Genomic DNA, 25,200 nt, shown 5'->3' on the forward strand with positions numbered 1-25,200 from the left:
CAAACTTAGGGGGAGGAGATCAGCACTGGACAGAATCCACTGCTGCGGCTAATAGGGTCCCTGAGACAGTCCTCCCTAACCCCAAGTGGAGTGAAGGGTCAGGCATAGTCCCACCCCAGGTTCCAGGAGGTCTGGGATGAGGAGGCCCCACCTGCTACCCTCCTCAGACAGCTGCTGCAGCCCCAGCAGCAGAATCCTCGAGAGGGCATCCGGTGTAAACAGGCAGACAACCCCTCCTGTCCCTGGGAGCCGGATGTGAGTGTTCTCGTGTCCCTGTGCAGCTATGGGCAGGACTGGAGTGGGGGCCGGTAGGAATAGGTTCCCACCCTGCTCGTCAGGCAGCCAGGCTCCAAAGAGAATGAAGATGCAGGGTTGGCTCAGCATGAAGGCTTCCTGTGCCCCAACCCTCTAATGCCCTCTAGCTTGGCTCCACCTGCAGTTGCCCCTTCTTCCATCTGGTCCTCTCCTGCTCCTCCCTGGCTTCGGCTCAGTTTGCAGACTCCCTCCACCCTCCTCTCTAAACCTTCCCCTTTACCCTCCCTCCCAAAGGGGCTTCCTGGCCACCCCTTATCTCTGGCTCACTGTCTCCATTTCTCTCATTCATATTCTCCCCCCCCCCTCTCTCTCTCCTCCCCCCCACCCCCCTTTCTTCCCTTCTTCTTGCATTCTTGAGTTTCCATCTGTCTTTCCTCCCTGCCTCCTCACGAGGTCCCCCTTGGCTGCCTGTCCTCACCAGCCCCCTTCCCCATTCCACCCCGACTCTGGGCAGCAACACCACCCCCATCTCTGGCAGGCTGACTCCTTCCCTCTCAGCACATTCTCTGCCGCCTTCTCCTTCCACCAATCATTAGCCCCTTGCCTCAGTTTTGCAACTTTGGGACTGTGCCTGTCTCTGGGCCATTCCACCACCACCCAGGTTCAGGCCTAGCTCTCAGTCTCACCCTCCCTCAGATTCTCCCAGTCTCAGCAAGCCAATCCCCTCTGCTTCACCAGAAAACCAGCCCCAACAAGCCAGAGCCCAATCTCTCAGGTCAGCCTCCTGCCCTCCCCCTCTTCCCTGCCTCCCTCAGCCCCGCCCCAGTCCCGCCCAGCCCTTGGGGCCCTCCCAGCTGCCTGCTCCCCCTCCCTGCCCCACCCCTCTGGTTGGGCTGGGCTGGGCTGGGCTGGGCTGGGCTGGGCTGAAGAACAATGACACTCGGAGAAAGAAGATTCAGCCCCAGCAGGACCTGGGCAAAAGGGAGGGAGCTGGGAGGGCCTGACCAGAGGCCTGGGGTGCCGGAGCCGGACCCAGAGGTAAAGAGGGCTCCCCAGTCCCTGGGGTGGGGCAGTTGGAGCAAGGGAGTTTGGGTTTCTCTGACGCTGGAAGGAGCTGACCCCAGGGATCCTGATTCCTGGAGAGGGGGATGAATGGGGGAATGGGAACAAACTGGAAGGAATTGAGCTGAGAGTGGAAAGAGCGGGTGTTGGAATGGGATTGGAGCAATGATTCCAGGTTCAGGAATAGGGGTCAGTTTAGGGTCTGGGACTAAGAGGCCATTACTGGGTTGGTGGGAACTATGAAGGCTCATCCTGCCCTCCAAAAGCCTCTGTGGCTCCTTTGCAGCTCCCACCGCGGCCATCCCTACCCTGAGCTGGGTCATGCGCTGCCCCAAGTGCCTTCTCTGCCTGTCAGCACTGCTCACGCTCCTGGGCCTCAAAGTGTACATCGAGTGGACATCAGAGTCTCGGCTGAGCAAGGTCTATCTGGGACCCCAGGGCACCCTGCCAGGCCCCACACCAGCCAGTCCTGAGCCCACCCTGCCAGCTAACCTCTCGGCCCGTCTGGGCCAAACTGGCCCACTGCCGTTGGCTTACTGGAACCAGCAGCAGTGGCGGCTGGGGGCCCTGCCCAGTGGGAACGGCACGGAGTGGGGAGACTGCCGGGCTTGGGGGGCTGCCGCAGCTGCTGAAATCCCCGATTTCACCTCCTACCCTGTGGACCTCCGCCGCTTCTTGCTGTCAGCAGCCTGCAGGAGCTTCCCTCAGTGGCTGCCTGGAGGGGGCCGTGGCCAAGTGCCCAGCTGTGGGGAAACCAATATCCCCCACCTGCTGCTGGCTGTCAAGTCGGAACCAGGGAGATTTGCTGAACGACAGGCCGTGAGGGAGACCTGGGGTGGTCCCGCTCCTGGAACCCGCCTGCTCTTCCTGCTGGGGTCCCCGGTAGGTGAGGGGGGTCCTGACCTAGGCCCTCTGGTGGCCTGGGAGAGCCACCGCTACAGTGACCTACTGCTCTGGGACTTCCTCGACGTTCCTTTCAATGAGACACTCAAGGACCTGCTGCTGCTGTCCTGGCTTGGCCATCACTGCGCTGGTGTGAGCTTCGTCCTGCAAACTCAGGATGATGCTTTTGTGCACACTCCTGCCCTGCTGGACTACCTGCAGGCGCTGCCTCCCAGCTGGGCCCGAGGCCTCTACCTGGGGGAGGTCTTTACGCAAGCCAAGCCCCTCCGGAAGCCTGGAGGATCTTTCTACGTGCCGGTGTCCTTCTTTGAAGGTGACTACCCGGCCTATGCCAGCGGGGGTGGCTACGTCATCGCTGGGCGCCTGGCACCCTGGCTGTTGCAGGCAGCAGCCCGTGTGGCACCATTCCCCTTCAACGATGTCTACATTGGCCTGTGCTTCCGTGCTCTTGGCCTAGCACCCAGGGCCCACATAGGCTTCGTCACAGCCTGGCCAGCAGAACTTAGGCCTGACCCCTGCGCTCTCAGTGAACTGCTGCTGCTGCGACCCATCAGACCCCAGGACAGCATCTGGCTCTGGAAACACCTGCAGGACCCTCAGCTCCAATGCTGACGCTCGGTGAGGATGGGAAGGGAGGGCCAACCTGGCCTGGACCCAGGGCCTCAGTGCCTGCCCCTTGCTCAGCCTCTCTTTCTAGGCTAGGGGTGTCGAACTCAATCAGAGAAGGGGCCAAAATCTAAAATCCAGCCTAAATCGCGGGCCGAATGGTTTACTGAACAGTCATAAACTGTCATTGTGATGGAAACGCAGCGGAGTGCAGTGATGACAGCGTGGTGCGGGCCACATTGCAAGGCCTGGCGGGACGGATTTGGCCCGCGGGCCTTGTGTTTGACACATGTGTTCTAGGCCATGTGAGGAGGCGGTCCTAGAATCACCACTGTTTGAGCCCCTCTTGGGCTGGCCCAGGCTATGGGACTGAGCAAAAGGAGGCAGAGGACTGTTTTTGTCTTCTTGTTTGATTGTTTGTTTTAATATGAACATCCCCCTCTGAGGCCTGGAGTGTTCTTTTGTGCCTATGGGGTCCTGGGAACTTTGTAAGAGCAGAGCTCAACCACCCATACCCTGCACACCCTGACCTTTACACTAGACACACTCCCCACCTCTACCGGACAGGGCCAGCTCCAGCAGCCTCCTGGCCACCTTGCTGGACACCAGGTTTGCCTCACTCCATGGAACACCTCACCCCACCCTGTCTGCTGAAGCTGGCCCTCAACCTTGTGAAAGTTTCCAGGAAGTAGGTACCTCAATGGCCTTCGCCTTATCCATCTAACTCAGTGGTTCCCAACGTAGGGGACATGCCCCACAGGGGGGCAATTTGAGAATGAATTATTAACAGTAAAGTTTTTGCATTTTTATGGTTATAGAAGCCTCATATACAGTATATAAGTATTCTGTGACATATTTATGCATTTCAATTCTCTATTGTTTTGAAACTGCTATTTTTTTCATATCAATTCATATTATTCTTTTTTAAATAATTTCTTAGTGATTTCTTCCTCAGTCCTTCAACTATCCTTTCATTTTTTTACTTTTCTCTTTCATGGATGACATATTCTTTGGAAGCTTGTTTAGACCAAGTTAAGGCTTCTTCCACGTGATTAGGAGTTCACTTTTTGAATAAGAATTGTGTGCCACAGGGGGCATCACGATTTCAGAGATGCTTAGGTGGGGCATGGCCAAAAAAGGTTGGGAACCACTGCTCGAACTGAAGGGGCAGGGTCCCAAACCAGTCATGAAGGACTCTCCTCCCACCTCCAAAACACCAGGAAACAGAGACCAAAGGTGGCAGAGAACCAAATGTAGAGAAAGTTTATTCACTGCCTGCTAATCACCTCTCACTGTGAGTAAGTTCCACAGGCTAACTTGCCATGCTTGCCCTAGCCCAGAGGGGCTTCCAGTCCTGGAGGCATCCCACCTAGCCCCTGGGAAAAGGCACTGCAACCACAAAGTGGGGGCTGAGAGAGCCCCCCCACAATGTAACAGCTTAGAGGAGCAGAAGCCCCACTCTTATTATCTCAGTCCTGCCCTGGCCCCTTGGAGAGTGCTGGCTGGGGAAGAGGGTGGTGTCCTGCCAGCTGCCTCCACCCCTCAGCCTGGGACTCTCTCGGGGTACCTGAGATGGATGGGGTGGGGCGAGCAGGCCTCACTTCTCAAAGTGGTCCAGGGGATAGTGCTCGCCATAGGTCTGGAGGTGACGGGCCAAGGACTCCTGCTGCTTGCGGAGCTGGGCAGGCATCTCCTGATACACATCCGAGAAGAGCAGATTGGGATTGGGCTTCAGCTTCCGCTCGGCCTGCTCGAAGGCCTCCATCACCTGGAGGACAAGGGACAGTGGGCGGGTAACTGGCCTCCCACCCAGGGCCTGCCTCCTACCTGTAGGACTTCAGTGAGGCATTAACCCCAAGCCTTTGTGTTCCCATCTGGACAATGAAGACATCATCATCACAGTGCTGATCACTAACATCCCCATCAATGCCCCCAACCCCAGAATTTCCATCCTTCGCAGGACTAGGTACTGACCTAAGCCTATAGAATGGTTTTAGACTCAACAGCTTTAAGAAGCAGGCAGGTTAGAGATAAGGAAACCAAGGCACAGAAAAGAGACTTGCCCATGACAATGTCGTTAGGGGCAGAGCTGGACAGACTGCTGCCTGACTCCAGGGTCCACCCTTACCTCTGGCTCCTGATGACCAGGGCCAGGGAGGACACGGGCTGGCTGTGAGTGGGACACTTACACCACCTGCAGATTAAGTCATCCCATTCCCCAAACTTCTGAAGCGGGTACCCAGGATCCCTCCTCAGAGAAGAGAGCAGAGTGCAGACATCGTGCCAAGGACACGGCTGAGGTGCATGTGCCCAAGCAGCCTAGCTCCACAGGCCATATTTACAGGTATCCCTGGGGTGATCCCTGAGTCCCCCAGTTCAATGTCCCCCAAAACCCAGCCTCCATCCTTTCAGGGTTCCCCATGATGCCCCACCTCCAGACAACCCCTGGGACTTCAGTTTCCAACAGAGGGAGCCCCTCACCTTCTTGCGGGACTGCTTCCTCCAGGCCTTCTCCTGCTCGTCATCCCACCAGCCGCGGCTCTGCATGTACTGCCTCAGCCTGGAGATGGGGTGGTCCTGCTTGTCCCAGTAATTGACCTCGTCCACCGAGCGGTATGCCGAGCTGTCGTCACTGGTGCTGTGGTGCCCAATCCTGCTCCAGGCAAGGAAGGGGATACAACTTGGGATGATAGGGTCAGGCTTTGGAGACCCCAGTGATCGACGTGGGGAAGATAGTAAAGATGGTGGCTGTCAAGGTTGATGGGAATGGGGAAAGGCAGGCACCTATAGGTCATGGCTTCAATGAGGAAGGGCTGGTTCTCCGCCACGGCCCGCCGCCGGGCCTCCTTGGTGGCATTATACACAGCGAACACATCATTGCCATCCACACGGATTGACAAGATGCCGTACCCGGGGCCTCGAGCCGCTGTGGGAACAAAGAGAGGCAGCTCAAACCCCATGGCTCAGATGAGGACATTGAGCAGGGAAGGAAAGGGGAGGAGAGCAAACTCCTGCAGCCTCCCTTGTGCCAACAGCACAGGAAGAGAACAGGAGGGGAGAGGAGATGACAGATCCATACCGATGCCATCCCCGCGGTACTGCTCAGAGGTGGGTGTGGAAATGGCATAGCCATTGTTTCGGCAGAAGAAGATGATGGGGCACTCAAGGGTGGCAGCGAAGTTGAAACCGGCATGGGCATCCCCCTCACTGGCTGCCCCCTCACCAAAGTAGCAGATGACAATCCTGTTGGCATTGGCCCGCTTGGCTGCGTAGGCTGCTCCCACCGCTGTAGGCAGTGAGAGGGTGGTAAGCAGGAGCAGAGCACCATGAATATTCACCACCCTCACACACACACACACACACACACACACACACACACACGCACTCATACATGCACACAAGCACACCATCACCCCAACCCCAGGCTCTGGGGTTCAGGCCGGCTGTGACCAAGCTATCACTGGGAAGAAAACACCTGATATCAGAGCTGGATGGTGTGGCTCAGTTGACTGAGCACCCATTGCCTCATGCACTGAAAGATCACCAGTTTGATTCCCAGTTTGATGGCATATCCCCAAGGTTCAATCCCTGGTTGGGATGCATACAGGAGGCAATTGATTGATATTTCTCTGACATCAATGATTCTGTTTCTCTCTCTCTAAAAGTCAATAAAAACCTATTAAAAAAAAAAAAAACTATTTTTTTTTAAATCACGTAGTATCCTGACTGTCCCCCAAATCTGCCCTATCCCCTCTTCTCCCCTCAGCTGACATCCACTCCTCAGTCCCAAAACATGAGCACCATCTTTGACTCCTAACTCTCTGTCATCCCCACACTTACTCTACCTTCAAAAATAAGAGCCAGAATCTGACACCTTCTCCCCATCTCCTTCACCTCCCTGGCCCAACCTAGACCCCTCCTATTACTTTCAGAGCAGCCAAAGGACTGGTCAGTTGTGAGCCAGGCCAAGTCTGCACAGCTGACCACATCTCTCCTGCGGCCCTATGGCACTAATCCCACTCTGGGTTAAAGTCAAAGGCCCTGAGGCCCCAAGATCTGCACTCTCCATACCTCTGTGACACCCCCATCCCCATTCATAGCTCCTCCCTACCCACAAACACATCAGGCAGGCCCCGCCTCAAGAATCCTGCTGGTTCCCCACTTGCCTCCTGGTCTGTCCTGAAATGTCACCTAGTGATACCATCCCACCTTTCCAATCACACAAAACTCCTACCTCCCTGTGTCCCATACCGCCCCCCGCCCGGCCCAGCCTCATTTCCCCCTGCGGGACCTAACCCGACACGCTCCATGGGTCACTTCTTCACTTTGTGTCCTGTCCGTCTCCCCTACCTCCATGTCAGCATCAGGATGTCGGATGGTTTTGTCTGTCTCTTATTTACTGTACCTAGAATGGCACCCACCTAACAGGGACTCCATACACTTGCACCCAAAAGGAAGGTGAAGGCCAGGGTCCCGCCTCATGAAAATCCTACCTACCTTCAGCAAAAATGCCACCTCCACCTAGAAGGCTGTCCTGTCTACCTCCCACTTCAGAGCACAAATGGCTCATTCCTTGTTTCCAAACAGAACACTATGAGCGAATGTACATGGGGCCTTCCGATGTGCCAGGCACTCTGCTAAGACCAGGTAGACACAGCAATTCATGTATCTGAGTTTCCCTGAGCAGAGAAAGCCGGAGCCCAGACTGACCCTCAATCAAGGGAAGGGAGAGCAGTCCTCTCCCATGCTCGCACTATGTGGGCGGCAGGCCCAGCCTTAGTGTGTCTGCTTCCCAAGCAGTTGCCTTTAACAAAAGCCACCCAACTGCTCTAAGTGCTGTGGACTTCCAGAATAAGCTTTAGGGGACCTGGACTGAAGCAGAGAAGAGTAGGGATCAAGAACCCAGGCTCTGGAGCCACAGTCCATGATTTGAATCCTGCTTTTCTAATTACCTGCCAGATGACCTGCAAGGAACCTGGCATACACTCAGCCACATGCAGTTGGCTATGTCTGTGCACGGACAAATGTGTGGGCCTGCCTGCCAAACCGATGAGGACACCACCACAGCCCTCCTCTGAAGGGTCCCAAACAAGAAGAATCTTCAAAGTCTGGAGGCCAGACCAATGCTCTGTGTCAACAACCAGAAAGCCCCGCTGGTATGGAGAAGGGCTGGGGCCTGCACAGGGGTATGACACTGGTCTGTGTTTCAGGCCCGGGACATGCATCCTCACCCTGAGGAATCTGTGTGGCCAGTGGAGAGGAGATGGTGACGAAGTGACGCTCCTTGCAGCCATAGTGGACGGGCATCTGGCGCCCCTTACCCAGGTCGTTCACGTTGCCGTAGCACTGGTTCATGAACTGTTCCAGGGGGAAGTCCCGATACATCAGCACACCTGCATGGGGAGGAGGCAGCAGTTAGTGAGGGATGGGGACCTAAGGGGGTAGACCAACCCCGTGGGGGTCCCAGAGCAAGGCTCTTCCTGCCCAAGCTTCCAATTTCCTGTTTGTACAGTAAGGAATTGGACAAGAGCAGGGGAGGCATACTGGCATGCTTAGGGGATCAGGAGGTGCAGGAACCAGGTGGTCAGGCCAGAAAACACAGGGCCTGGCCCTGGCTGGTTTTACACAGTGGTTAGAGTAGACTCAAAGGTCAAGGGTTCAGTTCCCAATCAAGAGCATGTACCTCAGTGGCAGGTTCCATCCTGGGAACCAGTCAATGTGCCTCTCTTACATCAGAGTCTCTCCCCACCCTCTCTCTCCCCAACTCTATCTCCTCTCTAACACACTCTTTAAAAAAAAAAAAAAAAAAAAAAAAAAAAAAATCGAAAAATATCCTCCAGTGAAGATTTTAATGGAAAAAAAAAAATTTTTTTTTTTTTTAAAGAAAGCACAGGCTTATCTCAAGAAGGAAGCCACTGTTCAGACCAACTGATTGCTACCCAGGGAGACTAAGTCATCCAGTTTTTCAAAAGATAAAGACATCTAGCTTGCTTTTTTTTTTTTTTTTAATAAGAAAGTACCTAGTTTCTTTAAACAAATCTCTGGTGGATGCCTACCTACCATCAAAGAGAAGCTGACCACAAGGCTCTGACGGGGAACTGTGATGCCCACCTCACCTAGCTGGTGAGGGGTCCCTGAGGCATCACAATCCAGGCTCTGTTGTTCTGAGTACCACTGTTCTCCTCACTCCACAGCGGGGAGATTGAGAGTCAAGGATGACCACAGAGTTCACCTCCCCTTACCTGGCACGAGTGTCCTCAGCAGCTGCCCAGAAGCAGGACCTGTGTTGACTGTGGTGTCAGGGCCCAAACAGCCCTATGTGGAGTGCCCAACTGCCACCATGAGTCCAGGACCCCCACTTGGTCCTGCCTGGAGACCCCATCAGCAAAAACAGCCCAGTCTCTGGGGAAATCTTCTTGCTAACAATGCTGAACCACAGACTATCACAGGGTGTCTGTCCTTCACAGCATGTGGGGTTGGAGATCAGGTGCAGTGCAGAGGGGAGTAGACAGCCCAAGAGTAGACCAGAACACCCTATTGGTCAAGGGAGGGCTCTGCACAGCCAGCCTGGCCAAGCCCTGCCTCCCTCCTGAAAAGCTATCCCAGGGTGAGAGGCCCCCACCAGTCACAATATCACTTCTACAGAGTGCTTACCCCATGCCAAGACCTGAACTAACAGCTTTGTGTCATCTCTCCCACAAACGCCCTCAACAACCATGTTGAAAGGAAGGGTTCACCACTCCCATTATACATGCGAAAACTAAGGAGCAGTTAAGCAACCTGCCCTCGGTCATAAAGTACCTATGAGGAAGGCTCAAGATTTGTCTCCCTGGAAGCCCCAGGGGGAGGCTCCCTGGCAAGGCCCCCATACCAACAACCAGTCTGGAACCACCCCCTTGGCTCCCCAGGCTAACTCCTTCACCCCAACACTCTTTTATGCACATGGGTTTTCTTCAGTCCTAGCCTTTGATCCTTTCTTCCCTGCACTTGTTCACTTAGAAGCCAGCCAGCTCCCTGGCTGGGACCTGCCAGGCCTTCCCATCTGCTTCTGCTCCCGGAAGGCTAACGCACCTGGAGGGAGGCCAGCAGACCTTACACGGTGTGGACAGGGGCCCACACCTATAGCTAGATCTGCCCTCACTGCATGTTCCCAGCAACCCCCAGTGCAGGGGTTACAATACCACCATCATCTTGATTTTGGAGATGAGAAAATTGACACTCAGAGAAGAGAAGTGGCCTGCCCCAAATCTGACAACTGAAAGCCATGGAGCAATGAGGAGCACAGCTTTTAATCTCAACAGTGCCGGGTTACACAGAGGGGAAGCCCACCCCCTCTGAACTCCTGTACCTGGCTTGGCTCTCTTGCTTGAAAAGCTCTTCCTCCAGCTCCTTGGATCTCCGTGACATCATGCCACTCCTTGAAGAGCACCCGGGATAACTCAAGAGGGACTGGGCCTGACCTGCCTCGATGGGGACCGCAGACCCAGGCCTCTGGCATGTGCTCCACAGGGCAGGGCCATGGGCAGACGTACCTGCCTCTCGGTACTGGCCAAACACCAGGTCAGTGTTGTCCAGGGCTGCTGCACTCCCCACGTGCGTCCCTTCCTCACCATAGTTGGTCATGTAGAAGGAGATCCGGCCCTGGAGGTAGAGGGAGGCCCAGAGGCCCGAGCTCAGTTATGCTAGGCAACCACAGAGAACCATCCAAATCCTGACCATCTGATGACTCTGTTAATCGACTTCATGAAGGCTGTTCTGAGCCAGGCCACACTGGGGTTTCACCCTTCATGGAGGAACTGCAAGACTGGTTACAGCCAGAGTGAGGGAGCTATATGATGGAAGCTATAAGGACATACCTACCCCACCAGGGAGGGGCACCAGGGAATAATGCCTAAGCTGAGCGAAGGTCGGAGTGGGTGGAAGTTTCCAGGCAGAGAGAACAATAAAGGCCATGAGGCAGGAAGGGCTGGGACATGAAGTGGAAAAGTGGGGAAGGATGAGACAGGAGATAGAAACAGAACCCAGGTAGTGCAGGAAATTACACATCCTAGACTTTACCCAGAATGTTTTAGAAAGGTCTCTCAGGCTACAGTGTGGGAAATGGATGGAGGAAACAGGACTGAGTGCAGCAAGCCATGCAGAAGGGCCAGTGGCCTGGCCTGGTAGTGCCGAGAAGCATGGAGAGGAGTGGATGGTTGACAGTCTTAAGAAGCAGTCTCCAGCCCTAGTTGGTTTGGCCCAGTGAATAGAGTATTGGCCTGCGGACTGAAGGGTCTCGGGTTCAATTGTGGTTAAGGGCACATCCCCAGGTTGTGGGCTCGATCCCTAGTAGGGGGCATGCGGGAGGCAGCCCATCAATGATTCTCTCTCTTCATTGATGTTTCTATTCCCTCTCCCTTCCTCTCTGAAATCAATAAAATAAAAAATAAATAAAAAGAAGCAGTCTCTGTGCTCAATTTGACAGCACGTATACTAAAACTGAACCAAGATTAGCATGGCCCCTATACAAAGATAACATGCAAATTCATGTTCCATATTTTTTATTTACAATAACCACAATATGGAAGCAACCCAAGTACCTATCAATAGAAGATGTGACACACACACACACACACACACAACACACACACACACACACACAATAGATTACGTAGCCATAAAAAAAGAATGTAATCTTACCATTTCCAATAATAGAGACCTAGAGAGAATTACGTTAAGTGAAATAAGTCAGTTAGAAAAATACAAATACCATATGATTTCAATTATATGTGGAATCTAAAGAACAAAATAAACAAACTAAACACAAAACAGCCCTGGCTGGATAGCTCAATTGGTTAGAGCATTGTCCCAATACACCAAGGTTGAGTTTGATCTCTGTTCAGGAAACATACAGAAGCAACCAATGAATGCACAAATAAGTGAAACAACAAATCAATATGGCTCTCTCTAAAACTCAATCGATAAATAAAAGTTTTTTTAAAAAATAAGTACAAATCAGTAGTCATGGGAATATAAAGTACAGCATAGGGAATACAGTCAATAATACTGTAATAACTATGTATTGTGCCGGGTGGGTTCTTGAATTATTGGGGAGATCACTCTGTAAATTATATAACTGTCTAGTATGCTGTACACCTGAAACTAGTATAAAATAATACCCAATAAAAATTAAATTTAAAAAATAGTACTGAATGTCAATTGTAATTGAAAAATAAAAATTTTTAAAAATTACATTAGCCCACCCAGCTGGTGTGGCTCAGTGATTGAGTGTTAACCCATGAACGAAGAGGACCCCAGTTTGATTCTGGGTCAGGGCACAATGCCCTGGTTGCCAACTTGATCCCCAGTGAGGGGTATGCGGGAGGCAACCAAACAATGCATCTCGCATAGATGTCTATCTGTCTGTCTCTCTCTCTCCCCTCCTTTCCCTCACTCCCTCCCTTCCACTCTTTCTAAAAGTCAATGGAAAAAAAAAAATATCTCCAGGTTAAGATTAACCAAAATAATAATAATAAATTTTATTTTTTTAAAAGCAGTCTAGCCGAAACCAGTTTGTCTCAATGGATAGAGCATTGGCCTGCGGACTGAAAGGTCCTGGGTTTGATTCCGGTCAAGGGCATGTACCTTGGTTGCAGGCACATCCCCAATAGGGGATGTGCAGGAGGCAGCTGGTCGATGTTTTTCTCTCATCAATGTTTCTAACTCTCTACCCCTCTTTCTTCCTCTCTGTAAAAAATCAATTTTATATATATACACACTCACGCACACACACATATATATTTTTTTATTATTATTATTAATTTTTTTTTTAAAGCAGTCTATGGCAGACCCCCATGGCTGGCTATACTGGTGCCCAATCCCAAAGCCTGGAAAAGCCAAATATTAGGTTCCCAGCCTCCCTCACAGCCAGAGGTGGCCACAGGACACAGCTCTAGCCAGATATTTAAGTGGAAGTCTGCTTTTGCTTTCTTCTTTCTTCCTGCCTGGCACACAGCCCTGAAGCCTGGACCTGTGGCAGCCATCTTGGAATATGAGGCAATAAGCATCCGATGAAAGGCAGGCAACTCATCCAGCAGAATGGATTTCTAACTAAATGTCTAGGACAGAGAAAGTGATAGGAAGGGAGAAGGAGTGAGAAATTAAATGCAGGCCTCCACTTTGGGCAAATGGGGATGGTGGGGCACCTTTCACTGAGAACTGGCCTAAGGGTGGGAGGGGAGCAGGTCTGGGAGGAAATGCAGAGGCCAAGTCTGGACAGGCTGAATTTGGTGTGGGACATCAGGGCAAGAAGCCAACTAGATCTGGGGCTAAGAGGAGAGTTCTGATTGGAGATCTGGGAAGCCTCTGGCATAGAGACAGACATGAGCTCCCTAGAACTACATGTAAAGTGAAACAGAGAGAGCCTGGACTGGCACCTGCAGGATGCCCTCTGCATAGTGCTCATGTGTTCTGCAGGCCTGACCTTCTGTCATGGTGGGGGAACCAGGTGAATAATGCTTTCTTCTAGGTGGGGAGCCAATTAAAAGTTAATTGACCTGTCAGAGCCAAGTGAGTGGGTGGATGCCAGGTGCTGAGTGCCTGGCAGGGCTGTGAGATTGGGGAGGGGAGGAGCCTAAGAGGGTCCCCTGAGGAAACAGGACCTCGGTTACTGGCAGAGTTCACTGGTTGCCACCCCGTATCCTACTCCTCTTCCTCTCTGCTAACAGAGGTCTCATTCACCACAGGCAGCGACTGCACAGACTAAAACACTACATTTCTCATTCTCCCTTGTAGCTAGGAGTGACCGATGAAATGTGAGATATTATTAGGAAGTCCTATACAGGTGGCTATGGGAGATACCTGGAAAGTGGTACGTCTGACCTACCACCTTCCACTACCTGCCTAGAATGAAATGTGATGGAGAGAACCCCAGCAGCCATTAGATTCATGAGAGGTCCTCAAGGCTAGAAGCCAACAGTGGGTATCGAATGACATTGTGGTGCCACCAGACCAGCCCAGACCACCTGTTTCCAGATGATTTTTATGCAGAGGGAAAAAAAATGATTAATCTGTTGACGCTACTGCTTTTATTTTTGTTAGGATTTTTTTGAGGGGAGTGGAGGGACTGTTACTTGCAGGTGCAAGTAATCCTAGCTAACAGGATAAACCTTGATGGATGAGTTGAGCTCATTGAGGGCTTTCTTGTCAGCCACTGGGCAAGGGGCCTTACATGTTGGTTCTCATAGAATTCCTTCCCCAATCCTACAGGGTAGGATCTCTTCTTACCCCCATTTTTAAAATATATTAAAGAAACTGAGACAAAGACAAGAAAAATCATCTGCCCAAAGCCATAGCTGTGATTGGATCTACATCTGTGGAATTACAAAGCCCCTGTCTGTGCAGCCAATGCGGGGGCAGGAAGGAACCAAGGCATGTGTGACGGTGGGAAGATGGCCTGGCCTGGCACTGAGGCTATGAAGAGGCCACGGCCACAGTGGAATAGGAGATGAATTAACAGGAAGGGCCAGATGTGATCCTCTGGACATGGAGCCACCGGAGTTTCTGGGCAGGGTGGAGACGCCACCCTAAGTTGGAGAGCCCACATGGAGTGTTCCTGAGAGCAAGAATCTGGAAGTAGGCTGTCTGTCTGATCTGCTCAGTCTGTCTTCTAGGCCAGTGAGCCTCATACTTCAGATCACAGCAGAAGCTTGATACAAATGCAAATTTCCAGCAGGTGTGGTGACATCCGAGGACCTGCCTACTCAATATTCTTCCCCCTTTTCTAACAGGAACCCCAGCACTCATGCTGTCTACTCCTCTGTTCCCTTGGTTCCTGGGATAGCCCCAGCCTGGCCTATCACAGGATCTGGTTCAGGGAGGGGTGACCAAAGCCTGGCCAATGAGCATCAGCCTAGGTCTTCTGCTTGGAACATTAGGGACTACTTTCTTTCCACCACTAAGGAGCAGGTTTAATTATCATGAGGCTAAATAGCTAATATTGGTTATGGGCTACTAAATGCCAAGTTCACTGTTCCTAAGGCCATTCCTCATGGAAACCCTGTGCAGACAAGAAAACTGATGCACTGAGAAGCTAAGCAGCTTTCCCAGGGCTGCAAAACCAGAAAAGTAACAGATGAGCACTTCAATCACACCCTGAAACCTTTCTCTATCACCTTTCTCTGAGCTGGAGCATCCAGAGACCACCACTATTTGAGAATGAAGGAAGCCAAGGCAAAAGAAAGGAGAAAAGACACTCGGAGAAACAGGTCTGATGACATCTTTCAAGCCCCCAGAGCCAGCTGTGCCCTCTGGACTTTAGCTACTTGAGTCAGTATTTCCCTATTTGACTGGATCTCTGCCCACTGAGGATCACAGCATGTTTGGTGTGGGCACTCAGGGGAGCACTAAGGGTCACCGTTTCTCAGGACTATGAGTTCCCAAGAAGGGCCCTCATATCTCTTACCTTCCCTCTCCCTGCAAGGTTAAGTCCCCAATCTGGCGCACATTAGCTGTTTTCAGTGATCTGGTCCATCCTTCTGCCCCTGGGCAGCGCCCTTCCCACATTCCCCTCCAGAGCTCCAAAAGAACCCCAAGAACTCTAAGGACCCCAAGACAAAGGCTCCATTCCACTCTCTCCTCCTTGGGAACTGTCTTTTGGCCCACACACAAGTAGGAGGACCTCAGATAATTCCAAGCTCCCCCCACCCCCAACCTGTCCCCACCCACCTGCCGCTGGGACTCATAGAGGATGCGATCCATGGTGTTCAGCAGCGTCATGCTCTTATAGAACTTGAGCACCTTCTCCTGCGGCAGCTGCAGATAGAGGCACAGAGATATGTGGGGTCTGTGGGACCAGAGAGGACATGGGCAAGGGAAGCAGGGGGTGAAGGAGAAGGCCTCTTACATGGGGATCCTCACTGGGGTTGATGATCTGACCCTGCCGATCCATGACACGGTAGATGGGGATCCCAGAGATGACATTGGGTTGCATGAATTCCAGCTTGTCTATGAACTCTGCTGAGGCCCCTGGGAACTGGGGCTTGTCATCCAGGGATGAGAAGTGCTGCTGCTGCTGTCTCTGCGAATGCTGGGGAGAGAAGCAAGGGACACCTGTGTCAGGAGCAGCACCAGGTTCCACTGGCTCAACTCCATGGGAACAGTCAGTAGGCCTGGTGGTTAAGTCGCCATGGCTCAGGTGGACTCTGGGGCCTGACACATAGAGTGTAAATTCTAGCTCCAACACTCTCTCATTGCATAACCTTGGGCAAGTTACTAGAGCATCTTTGTGTCTTAGTTCCTCATCCAATTGGGATGAAGATAACAACTATCCCACAGGGTTGTTGTGAAGATTAAATAATTCAATAAAATGGCAGGAAGCTCAAGAACTGGCAGCTATTATTATCAGAGGCCCCTGGCATTCAAGACCTCCCCAGTCTGGCCACAGAGAACTGCCTCCCTCATTCAATCGCCCACAGCTACCACAAGCACAGACATCCCTGCCCAGTGCCCTCGAGTCAGCCAGGTAAGTTCTTTACTGACATCTGTACCCACCAAGGAGGCCACCCAGAATAGAGTTAAATCTGTGTGTGTGTGTGGGGGGGGGGGGTGTTTAAAACATATTTTATTGATTTTTTTACCGAGAAGAAGGGAGTGAGAGAGTTAGAAACATTGATGAGATAGAAACATCAGCTGCCTTCTGCACCCCCCCCCCACTGGGGATGTGCCCGAAACCAAGGTACATGCCCTTGACCAGAATTGAACTTAGGACCCTTGAGTCCGCAGGCCGAGGCTCTATCCACTGAGCCAAACTGGTTAGGCCTAAATTTGTGAGTTTTTAAGAGTCAGCCTGCCTGAGTTCAAATTCCTTGTTTGGTGACCATGGAAAAGTGATTTCCCCTTTTCCAAGTCTGTCCTTTCTCATCTGTAAAATGGAGAACAAGAACACCTTATGGCTGAAACCGGTTTGGCTCAGTGGATAGAGCGTCGGTCTACGGACTGAAAGGTCCCCAGGTTCGATTCCAGTCAAGGGCATGTACATTGGTTGCGGGCACATCCCCAGTGGGGTGGGGGTGCAGGAGGCAGCTGGTCGATGTTTCTCTCTCATCGATGTTTCAAGCTTTCTATCCCTCTCTCCCTTTCTCTCTGTAAAAAAAAAATATATATATATATATATGCCGAAGCCGGTTTGGCTCAGTGGTAGAGCGTCGGTCTGCGGACTGAAAGGTCCCAGGTTCGATTCCGGTCAAGGGCATGTACATTGGTTGTGGGCACATCCCCAGTAGGGGGTGTGCAAGAGGCAGCTGGTCGATGTTTCTCTCTCATCAACGTTTCTAGCTCTCTATCTCTCTCCCTTCCTCCTCTCTGTGAAATATCAATAAAATATATTAATTTAAAAAATATATATATATATATATATATATACACACACCACACACACACACACACACACACATATATATATATATATACACATTATGGAATGTTATGAGGCTAGCACTAGCTAGTTTGGCTCCAAGCATCAGCCTGGGGACTGAAGGGTCCAGGGTTCGATTCTGGTCAAGGGCACATACATGCCCAGGTTGTAGGCTTGATTCCCAGTAGGGGGTGTGCAGGAGGCAGCCAATCAATGATTCTCATCATTGATGTTTCTATGTCTCTCTCCCTCTCTCTTAATCTCTAATATCAATAAAAATATATTTTTTAAAGAAATATTATGAGGCTAAAATGATATCATGCATGTAAAATGTTAGCAAAGTCATACAGTAAATGCTCAAAAAAATGTTGATTGTCATTTATTCCACCATATCACTGCACTCATCTCTTTACTATTTCTTCCCCCATAACTGGGCAAACTGCTCCACACACCAGTGCCCTCTCCACACCAGGCCTAACTGCCCCCATAAGCCCAGTCTGACTCATTCAACAAATATTTGAGCACCTGCTTCATTCCAAGCCCTCTGCTGGGTTCTGGGAACCCAGCATGGAAGACAGATGCTGAACAAGTACTGATGAGGGTGAGTCACATTCTCCTAGAAGCCAAGGGACTCTGCACAGTCTAGTGGAAAGAGGGGCAGGCTTCTCTGAGGAAGGGACACGAGAGCTGAGACCTGAAGGATATCTACGAGTCAGGGAAAGAGCATTCTAATCCAGGGGAATAAAACATGCAAAAGGCAAAATGTGAGGAGTGGCATGTCCCTGTGGAACCTGGAAGGAGCTCAGATTGGCTGGAGGAGTTCTGTGGGGAGCATCACACCTGCTGCGATCAGGGGACACCTGGCTGGGAAAGCCCGTGAGAAGTCTACATATGTGACAGGATAGGAACCAATTCCATTTCTTAGCTCTTGAACTACCCTTGAACTGGTCTCAATATGGCAATAGCTCCCCTTGATTAAACACTTGCTGGGTGCCAAGCTGAACTCTGCATGCACAATCTTAATACTGCCCTTGAGTAGATGAGAAAACTGTGGCTCTGGGAAATAAAATAACCTGCACCAGGCCACAGAGCTACAACTAAATAGGTTAGGATTGGCTTCAAACCTGGGTAGGTCCAACATTCAGACCCCAAAACCCATGCTCCTAACCCAACTGTGATAGCTGGCTTGGTTTCCACATGTCTACATCTGTACTTCCCACTGGATGCCAGATCCCTCTTAGCTCAGAATGGTGGCTTTACTTCCAACAGGAGCTAAAGTTTGCCATGAGCTGGACCTCACACACTGTGCTCAAGTGTGTTTCCTTTCCCTCTCTCCTTTAATTGCAGTGAAGAAGCCTCCAAGGTTCCAGAGGGGAGTTGAACATGTGTGCATTTATCTGTGATTATAGTTGTGAGGAAATAAAGGAAATTCCACTCCCAACAGCAGGGCAGGTCCAGGCTTGACATCATGGCATACTTACCCTCTGCGTGCGAGGGAAGCAACTAAACTGCAGAATGAGCTCTGCAGACTCTGCTCCCCCTCTGAGCACTCACATGGCCGGACCTTTTCATCCACCTAGACTAGAGGATCCTTTTGTGTTGTGTCTGTCCACACATACATCACAAGCTCTGGGAAGGCAGGGTTCATGTCCAGGCACTCAACAGGCAATTATTGAACAAATGCAAATGGTGGATGGTTACATTCACTGGCACTGGAATCCCACTGGCCTGGGTTCCAATTTCTTAGCTCACTGTATGGCCCTCTGCTAGACACTGTATCTCTTTTAATTTCTTCTTCTGTAAAAGGCTGCAAAGGGTGCCGTGAAAAGTTCCTAAGATAAGGCACACAAAGGATTCAGTACAGTGTGGGACATACTATGTGCTTGAAAATTGATAAAAGGGCAAAAACAAAGTCTAGAAGGTTAGGAAATGGGGAACAAAAACAAAGTCTAGAAGGTTAGGAAATGGGGAATAAAAACAAAGTCTAGAAGGTTAGGTCTGGCACCTCAGGAGGAAGACAGACAAAGAGGAATTGGAGAGAAGGGCTGGCTACACCTCAAACTGGGTTGTGACGCCAGACCATTCCAGAGAAGATCTGAGGTCCAGGGGAGACAGATGGAACGAGGGCTGCGATCTGGGGAGGAGCTGTAGGAGGGTAGTCCAGAGGCCAGCAGAGGTCAGGACCATAGCAGATCAGGGTGTGAAGGCAGCACTAGCGACTGGAGAGCTACTGTCAGGGCACTGTGGCACACCCTGTACATTAGAGTTGACCCTTGGCTATGCCCCTTCTCTGCAGGCATCTCAGTTTACTGTGCTAATTCAGTGAGCTCTGTGAAGGGCTCAGCAGTGCCTGGTCCTGAAGAAATGCTACATCATGGGAGGGAGGGGGTGGTAAAAGCCTGCAGAGGAAGGATGGGACTCCACCTACTTCTTTTGTTTTGGGAGAGAGGGTGTGTTTGTCCTGGTGGCCAGGGAGTCACAATGGCAGAGGCTACACACATTTACACAAAGTCTTGACGCCACATGCTCTCCTACCACACAGGAAACAGGAAAACCTGCTCTGGATGGTCTGGTCTGCGCAGGTCAGTGCTGGGGTGACCCCTCATGGAGTCACTCCCTACAGCACCAAGGTTATGATCAAGGACTTGAACAAACTGCTGTCCCCTGGCTGTGTAACTAAAGCTCCCTGAGCCTCAGTTTCCTCATGTGTAAACAGAGGATGGTATGAGTACTAGCCCAACACCTGGCACATAATGAACATGCAAGTAACCAAATAATGTATTTGACAACTGTTGTCAAACAGGTAGATACGGAACACTTGCTCCAAGTCAGGCCTGAACTGAGGGTTGGAGATGAAGGGAAGGGATGGATGACAGATACTTAACACACAAGTTACAATCAAAAGGGGAGGACTTAGAGGCAGCATAGTTTAGTGGTTAGCACAGGGCAGGGCAGGATGAGACTGCCTGTGTTTGAATCCTGACTTTGTCCCTTTCCAACTATGTCATCTTGGGCAGGAGACAGTCACCCTGACACTGCGGAAAAAATAAGAATCGCTACTTCACAGGCATCATGATGAGATGGATATAAAGCCCTGCCATAGCTCTGGGGAAACCTTTTACTACCAGCATCAGATAGAGTATGATGAAAGCTTCCTAGAGAAGTGGGGGCAGGGTGTAAAGCTGAGGCCTGCTGGACAGAACCACTTTCTTTCTCCTCACATCTCTCTGAAGGGGTACCACTGTAGTCCCTATTTTACAGATGGAAACATGCTGAAGTCGGGAAAGCTCCTCTAAGGAAGTGGCCTGTCAACCGATATCTGAAGGACCACATTCCCACAAAGACCTCTGGGTAAAAGGGGCTCATCCAAAGAGGGGGGAAATGGCCAGCAGGGCTGAGGAAAGGAGGGAAAGGGCTGAGGCCAGTTCTATAACCCAGCTTCCCGCCAGCCACCTGGGCAAAGGCAGGTGAGACAAGTAAAGACTAGACTAAGCAAGATGTTGCAAGACCTAAAGGAAAGCCCTAATGCTCTCTTCCTGGAAGCCTGGTACTATGAAAAGAAACTGGGCTTTAGAGTCCTGAGCTCCAAGTTCAGATTTCACCTTTCTAAGTCCCAATTTCCTCACCTGTAAAGAGAGAAAACTACCAATAGGTACTTTACAGTGTGGCTATAATAAATAAAATAATGGGTGTGAGTAGGCACTGTAAATCATAAAGTGCTTCATGATGTGAAAAAAGAGGCTGGGTTCCTTAAGACACAAGCCAAGGAGATGGACACATACAGTTAGGAGACCAATAATGTCCATCTCCATTCATCCCACAGTATACATGGACACCAACCACTTGGAGACACTGGAGCCCTTGGACAGGCAGCCCAAACAGCTGGGAAGGAGAAATACTTCTAATTTGTACAAAGATCTAGGTGCTTCCTAAATTCCAACATGGCAGGGACTCTAGTTACCCACTTGCTAAGCTCAGAGAAGTGAAGCATCTTGGCCAAGGTCCCACTTGCTTTTTGGTGTGGTGGCTGAAAAACCAACTCAGGACACCTTGACAATCAAGTTTTCCTTCTTCCTCTTCTCGCTGAGCACTAACTCGTCTGCCAGCAACTGGAAGGGGAGGAAGGGAGACAGAATAGGGCAAACGCCTCCGAGGTGAAAGGAAGGACAAGCAGGCAGTGAGAAGGCAGCCCACTCTTCCTCCCAATCCAGCCTGCTCCAACAACCCAACCAGTCCACTACAACACACTCCCAACCTTCTCCCAAGGCACTATCTCCTGGCTCCACTATGATCAGCTATAACTGCACCATCCAATATAGCAGCCAGCAACCACCTGTGGCTATTTAAATTTCAATTCATTAAAATTAAATACAGATGCTAATTATCTTACAATGGGGTTAAGTACTGATAAACCCACCATAATTGAAAATACCATAAACTGAAATGTATTTAAAACACCTGACCTATTTTGACTCCATTGGATGTCATCCCATGCACCAATTGCAGGTCAGGGCACATGCCTGGATTGTATGTGGAATCTAATGGATAAAAAAACCCTGATGAACAAAACAGACCCAGAGACATAGAAGCATGAAACAGGCTGAAGAACCCCAGAGGCAAGGGGGGAGGGAGGAGATCATCCAAAGAACCTGTATATTATATTGTACATGTATAAATAACCCACAGACACAGACAATAGGATGGTGAAGGCCTGGGGTGGGCAGTGGGGTGAGATAGAAGGGGTTAATGGGAGGGAAAGGGGCACATATGTAATACTTTCAACAACAAAGATTTAATTTTTTAAATATATTTTACTGATTTTTTTTTTAGAAAGAAAGGAAGGGAGAGGGCAAGAGAGAAACATCAATGAGAGAAGGAAACATCATGGCATTATCTTGGGTTTCATCTCAAGAGTTAACTGCCTTCCAAAGGACCTAGATAGACACTTTTTCAAAGTGGACATACAGATGGCCAAGAATCATATGAAAAAAATGGCTCCTGCACGCCCTGCACAGGGAATCAAGCCCACAACCTGGGCATGTGTCCTGACCGGGAATCGAACCAGTAGCCTCTTGGTTCCTGTCTTGATGCTCAACTGCTGAGCTATACCTGCTGGGCAAGATTTAAATTTTTTTTTAAAGAGCTTTTCTAGCCCTAGCCAGCTTGGCTCAGTGGATAGAGCATTGGCCTGCAGACTGAAGGGTCACGGGTTTGATTCCAGTCAGGGGCATATGCCTGGGCTGCGGGCTCAATCTCCCGTGGGAGGCATGCAGGAGGCAGCTGATCAGTGATTCTCATCATTGATGTTTCCATCTCTCTCTTCCACTCCTTCTTTCTTTGAAATCAATAACAAATGTATTTTTTAAGAAAAGAGTTTTTCTTCACTAGAAGCAGGAAACATAGATGGGCCTTTTGCAGACATCATGGGATGTGAGAACACAAAACACAGTGTCCAAAATATGTTGGCCACTCAGTACATTGTGGTTGTTTGCCCTCGTGATCATGTGGCTGACTGAGAGCTATAGCCGCTGCCTCTGCCCAGCACAACCACATATTGCTAATCCAGGAAAATATATCAAAATTCAAAGGTTTATAATGAATGTTTCATTTCCCCCATTATAACATCGAAAAATTGTTAAGTCAAACCATCATAAGTTAGAAACTATCTGTAAAGTGAAAATTTCAGTTCCTCAGTGGCACTACCCATGTTCCGAGTGCTCAGGTGGCTACTGTACTGGACAGCCCAGACAGAACACTTCCATCATCACCAGAAGTTCTATAGGACAGCCCTGGCCTAAAACCTTCTTTTACTAAATGCTACTACTCCATTCAAAAAAAAAAAAAAAGTATTTTTAATTTTAGAAAGGATAGGAGAAATAAAAGTGGGAAAGAAAAACCAAGACTCCAAAAATATATAATTTTTAAATATACATACATAGAAAGTAGAACTTTGTAAGACCCTCTCTTCCTTCCCCCCACCCATCCCCAAAAAATGAAAGAGGGGAGTCAACAGGGAAGGGCAGCAAGGAGACTAAACCAGAAGGAAGCCGATTTAATCAGTCACAAATGACCTTTCCCAGCTCCTGCCCCAGTTCCGCCCACATCCCGCCCACTGGCCCAGCCAATGGACTCCTGGGACTGACATCAGCTACAGAGGATCTGAATGCTGAAAAAAAAAAAAAAAAAAAAAAAAGCCACAAAGACCAACCTAAAGGCAGGAGACTGCCCTGCCCCATCAGGCTCTCGCAACCCTTACCTTCCTAATACCCCTCCCCTCATTCCTGGCCTTTCCACCTTCCTCTCATTTCTCCTCGTATCTACAGTTTCTTCCCATGGTGTCTAGCTTCCCTTCCTTCTGGATTGGGAGATCAGGGGGCCCAACCCCACAGGATCTTGATGGATTTCCCTCCAGAGCCTCATCAATCCAGGCCCTCCAAAAATCACCTTTCTTCTCCCTCGCTTCCCTGCAGCCTCACTTCCGAACGCGGCCAACATTCCTATTGCCCACATCATATACCAGTTCTTGGCATGCTACATATTTAACTTTCACAACAACCCCATGAGATGCCACTGTTAGCATTTCACAGAGGGGGAATCAGGTCCACAGCGCGCCAAGCCCTTGCCCAAGCGACAGGCTAGAAGGTGGAAGATTAGGAAGATGACCCAAGGTGATCGGGCTTCCTAACTTTCTAAACAGCTACCCTCTCTCTCTCTAATTGTGAGACTGTAGTTCATAGCTCTAGTGCAGCCCCCAAGGACTTCCAGTAAGACTTTTTTTTTTCTTTTCTTTTTTTCCAAGAAATGTGACCAGCTGAGACCGGTTTGGCTCAGTGGATAGAGCGTCCGCCTGCGGGCACATCCCCAGTAGGGGGTGTGCAAGAGGCAGCTGATGGATGATTCTCTCTCATCGATGTTTCTGTCTATCCCTCTCTCTTCCTCTCTGTAAAAAATTAATAAAATATAGATATATATATATAAAAAGAAATGTGGCCAAAGTGCCCCTGTGGACCTCTCCCTCCTCCTCTCTAATTCAACAAGTATTTACGGATCATCTCCTCTAGTCTGACCACAACAGACAAGGTCCTGGTCCTGCCGTTTGATTAGGGGGACACGGGATCAAACTGCGTTCTGTGCAACCGGTTTTAAAATCCGAATTGTAGCAAACGAGCAAAGAAGGACTGGGGGCACTAGTTTAAAAAGCCCGTGACTGGAGACTTTGATTTCTCTTCTCTCCTCTTTGAAGGGAAGGGGTCTTTGCGGAGAAGTCCTTCCTCTTCCTAAGGCACGTTCACTCCCCAAGCCCTGAGGCAAAGGTCTCGCTCCAAGCGGCCCTCCAAACGGCCACCCCCTTCCCTGAGGATGGATGGCAACTCAAGAGGAACCCCGTCCGTCACTCGTTACAAGTGGTCCCTTCTGTGACAGCCCTTCCTTCACTCCCTGCAGGGCTCACAGTCTGAAGACGGCATTGACATCCCTATTTCGCCCTGGGGAAAAGGCCCTGGTGCCTCAGGTACTCACAGACACAGCCAGCCCCCGAGACCCAAGCCGCCGCAGGAGCTGAAAGCCAGCCCGGCCCAAGCCTCTACTCGGTCCCCACATCCACATCCGCGCTCCACCGGCCGCCAACGCCATCTTGACTAACAACCCGTTCGTGACCCGCCCCTCTCCTCCGCGATACCGGGGGCTGCCCCTCCATGAGCCTGACTCAAATGCCAGCACCATCCTGCAAATAAAGCACCTGATACTAATCCCAATGTCTCAAAAATACATCTATGGCTGGGTAAAACAAACTAGTTTCCCCAAAAAATTGCTCTGGTGGCCTCATCATAGTTGTTTTTATAACAGGCAAAGAAGAGGGCAACGTAGCCAAAGCCTCGCGGCTTTAAGGCCCGGGGCCTCGGGTAGGACTAGCCCTGGCCAAGGACAGCCCCCTCTTTTCCATTGTCCAATGGCTTTTCTTGAATTCCGAGGCGGGAGTGGGC

At 50.6% G+C, this 25,200-nt stretch overlaps 2 protein-coding genes and 1 pseudogene across 3 annotated transcripts; 2 read left to right on the top strand and 1 right to left on the bottom strand.

Moving 5' to 3' along the window:
- Positions 1 to 1,139: 1,139 nt before the first annotated feature.
- On the top strand, positions 1,140 to 4,249 carry B3GNT8 (UDP-GlcNAc:betaGal beta-1,3-N-acetylglucosaminyltransferase 8). Of its 2 annotated transcripts, XM_045570838.1 has the most exons (3): positions 1,140 to 1,293; positions 1,604 to 2,917; positions 3,127 to 4,249. In XM_045570838.1, the coding sequence occupies exon 2, from the start codon at positions 1,639 to 1,641 to the stop codon at positions 2,830 to 2,832; it is 1,194 nt and encodes a 397-aa protein (XP_045426794.1). In that variant the 5' UTR covers positions 1,140 to 1,293; positions 1,604 to 1,638; the 3' UTR covers positions 2,833 to 2,917; positions 3,127 to 4,249. The 2 variants fall into 2 exon arrangements, with proteins under 2 accessions (XP_045426794.1, XP_045426795.1); XM_045570839.1 differs by having other exon boundaries at positions 1,167 to 2,910; positions 3,131 to 4,249.
- BCKDHA (branched chain keto acid dehydrogenase E1 subunit alpha) lies at positions 4,074 to 24,887 on the bottom strand. Its single transcript, XM_036408159.2, has 9 exons — positions 24,737 to 24,887; positions 15,710 to 15,892; positions 15,532 to 15,618; positions 10,359 to 10,467; positions 8,058 to 8,219; positions 5,906 to 6,112; positions 5,611 to 5,752; positions 5,308 to 5,479; positions 4,074 to 4,594 (listed from the first exon to the last, which is right to left on the bottom strand). The coding sequence occupies exons 1-9, from the start codon at positions 24,848 to 24,850 to the stop codon at positions 4,424 to 4,426; spliced, it is 1,347 nt and encodes a 448-aa protein (XP_036264052.1). The 5' UTR covers positions 24,851 to 24,887; the 3' UTR covers positions 4,074 to 4,423.
- On the top strand, positions 11,275 to 11,367 carry LOC118702461 (annotated as a pseudogene).
- Positions 24,888 to 25,200: the final 313 nt, after the last annotated feature.

This window comes from Pipistrellus kuhlii, unplaced genomic scaffold (genome assembly GCF_014108245.1).
Source record: "Pipistrellus kuhlii isolate mPipKuh1 unplaced genomic scaffold, mPipKuh1.p scaffold_m20_p_38, whole genome shotgun sequence".
NCBI lineage: Eukaryota > Metazoa > Chordata > Mammalia > Chiroptera > Vespertilionidae > Pipistrellus > Pipistrellus kuhlii.

What these genes read in the sequence shown, in the direction of transcription:
- B3GNT8 (XM_045570838.1), top strand. Translation starts at nt 1,639, where the DNA reads ATGCGCTGCCCCAAGTGCCTTCTCTGCCTGTCAGCACTGCTCACGCTC.
- BCKDHA (XM_036408159.2), bottom strand. Translation starts at nt 24,850, where the DNA reads ATGGCGTTGGCGGCCGGTGGAGCGCGGATGTGGATGTGGGGACCGAGT. An exon ending in TGGCCAGTACCGAGAGGCAG is followed by an intron (nt 8,220 to 10,358) that starts GTACGTCTGCCC and finishes CTCCCCATGCAG; the next exon opens with GTGTGCTGATGTATCGGGAC. An exon ending in GGAAGCAGTCCCGCAAGAAG is followed by an intron (nt 4,595 to 5,307) that starts GTGAGGGGCTCC and finishes CTTGTCCTCCAG; the next exon opens with GTGATGGAGGCCTTCGAGCA.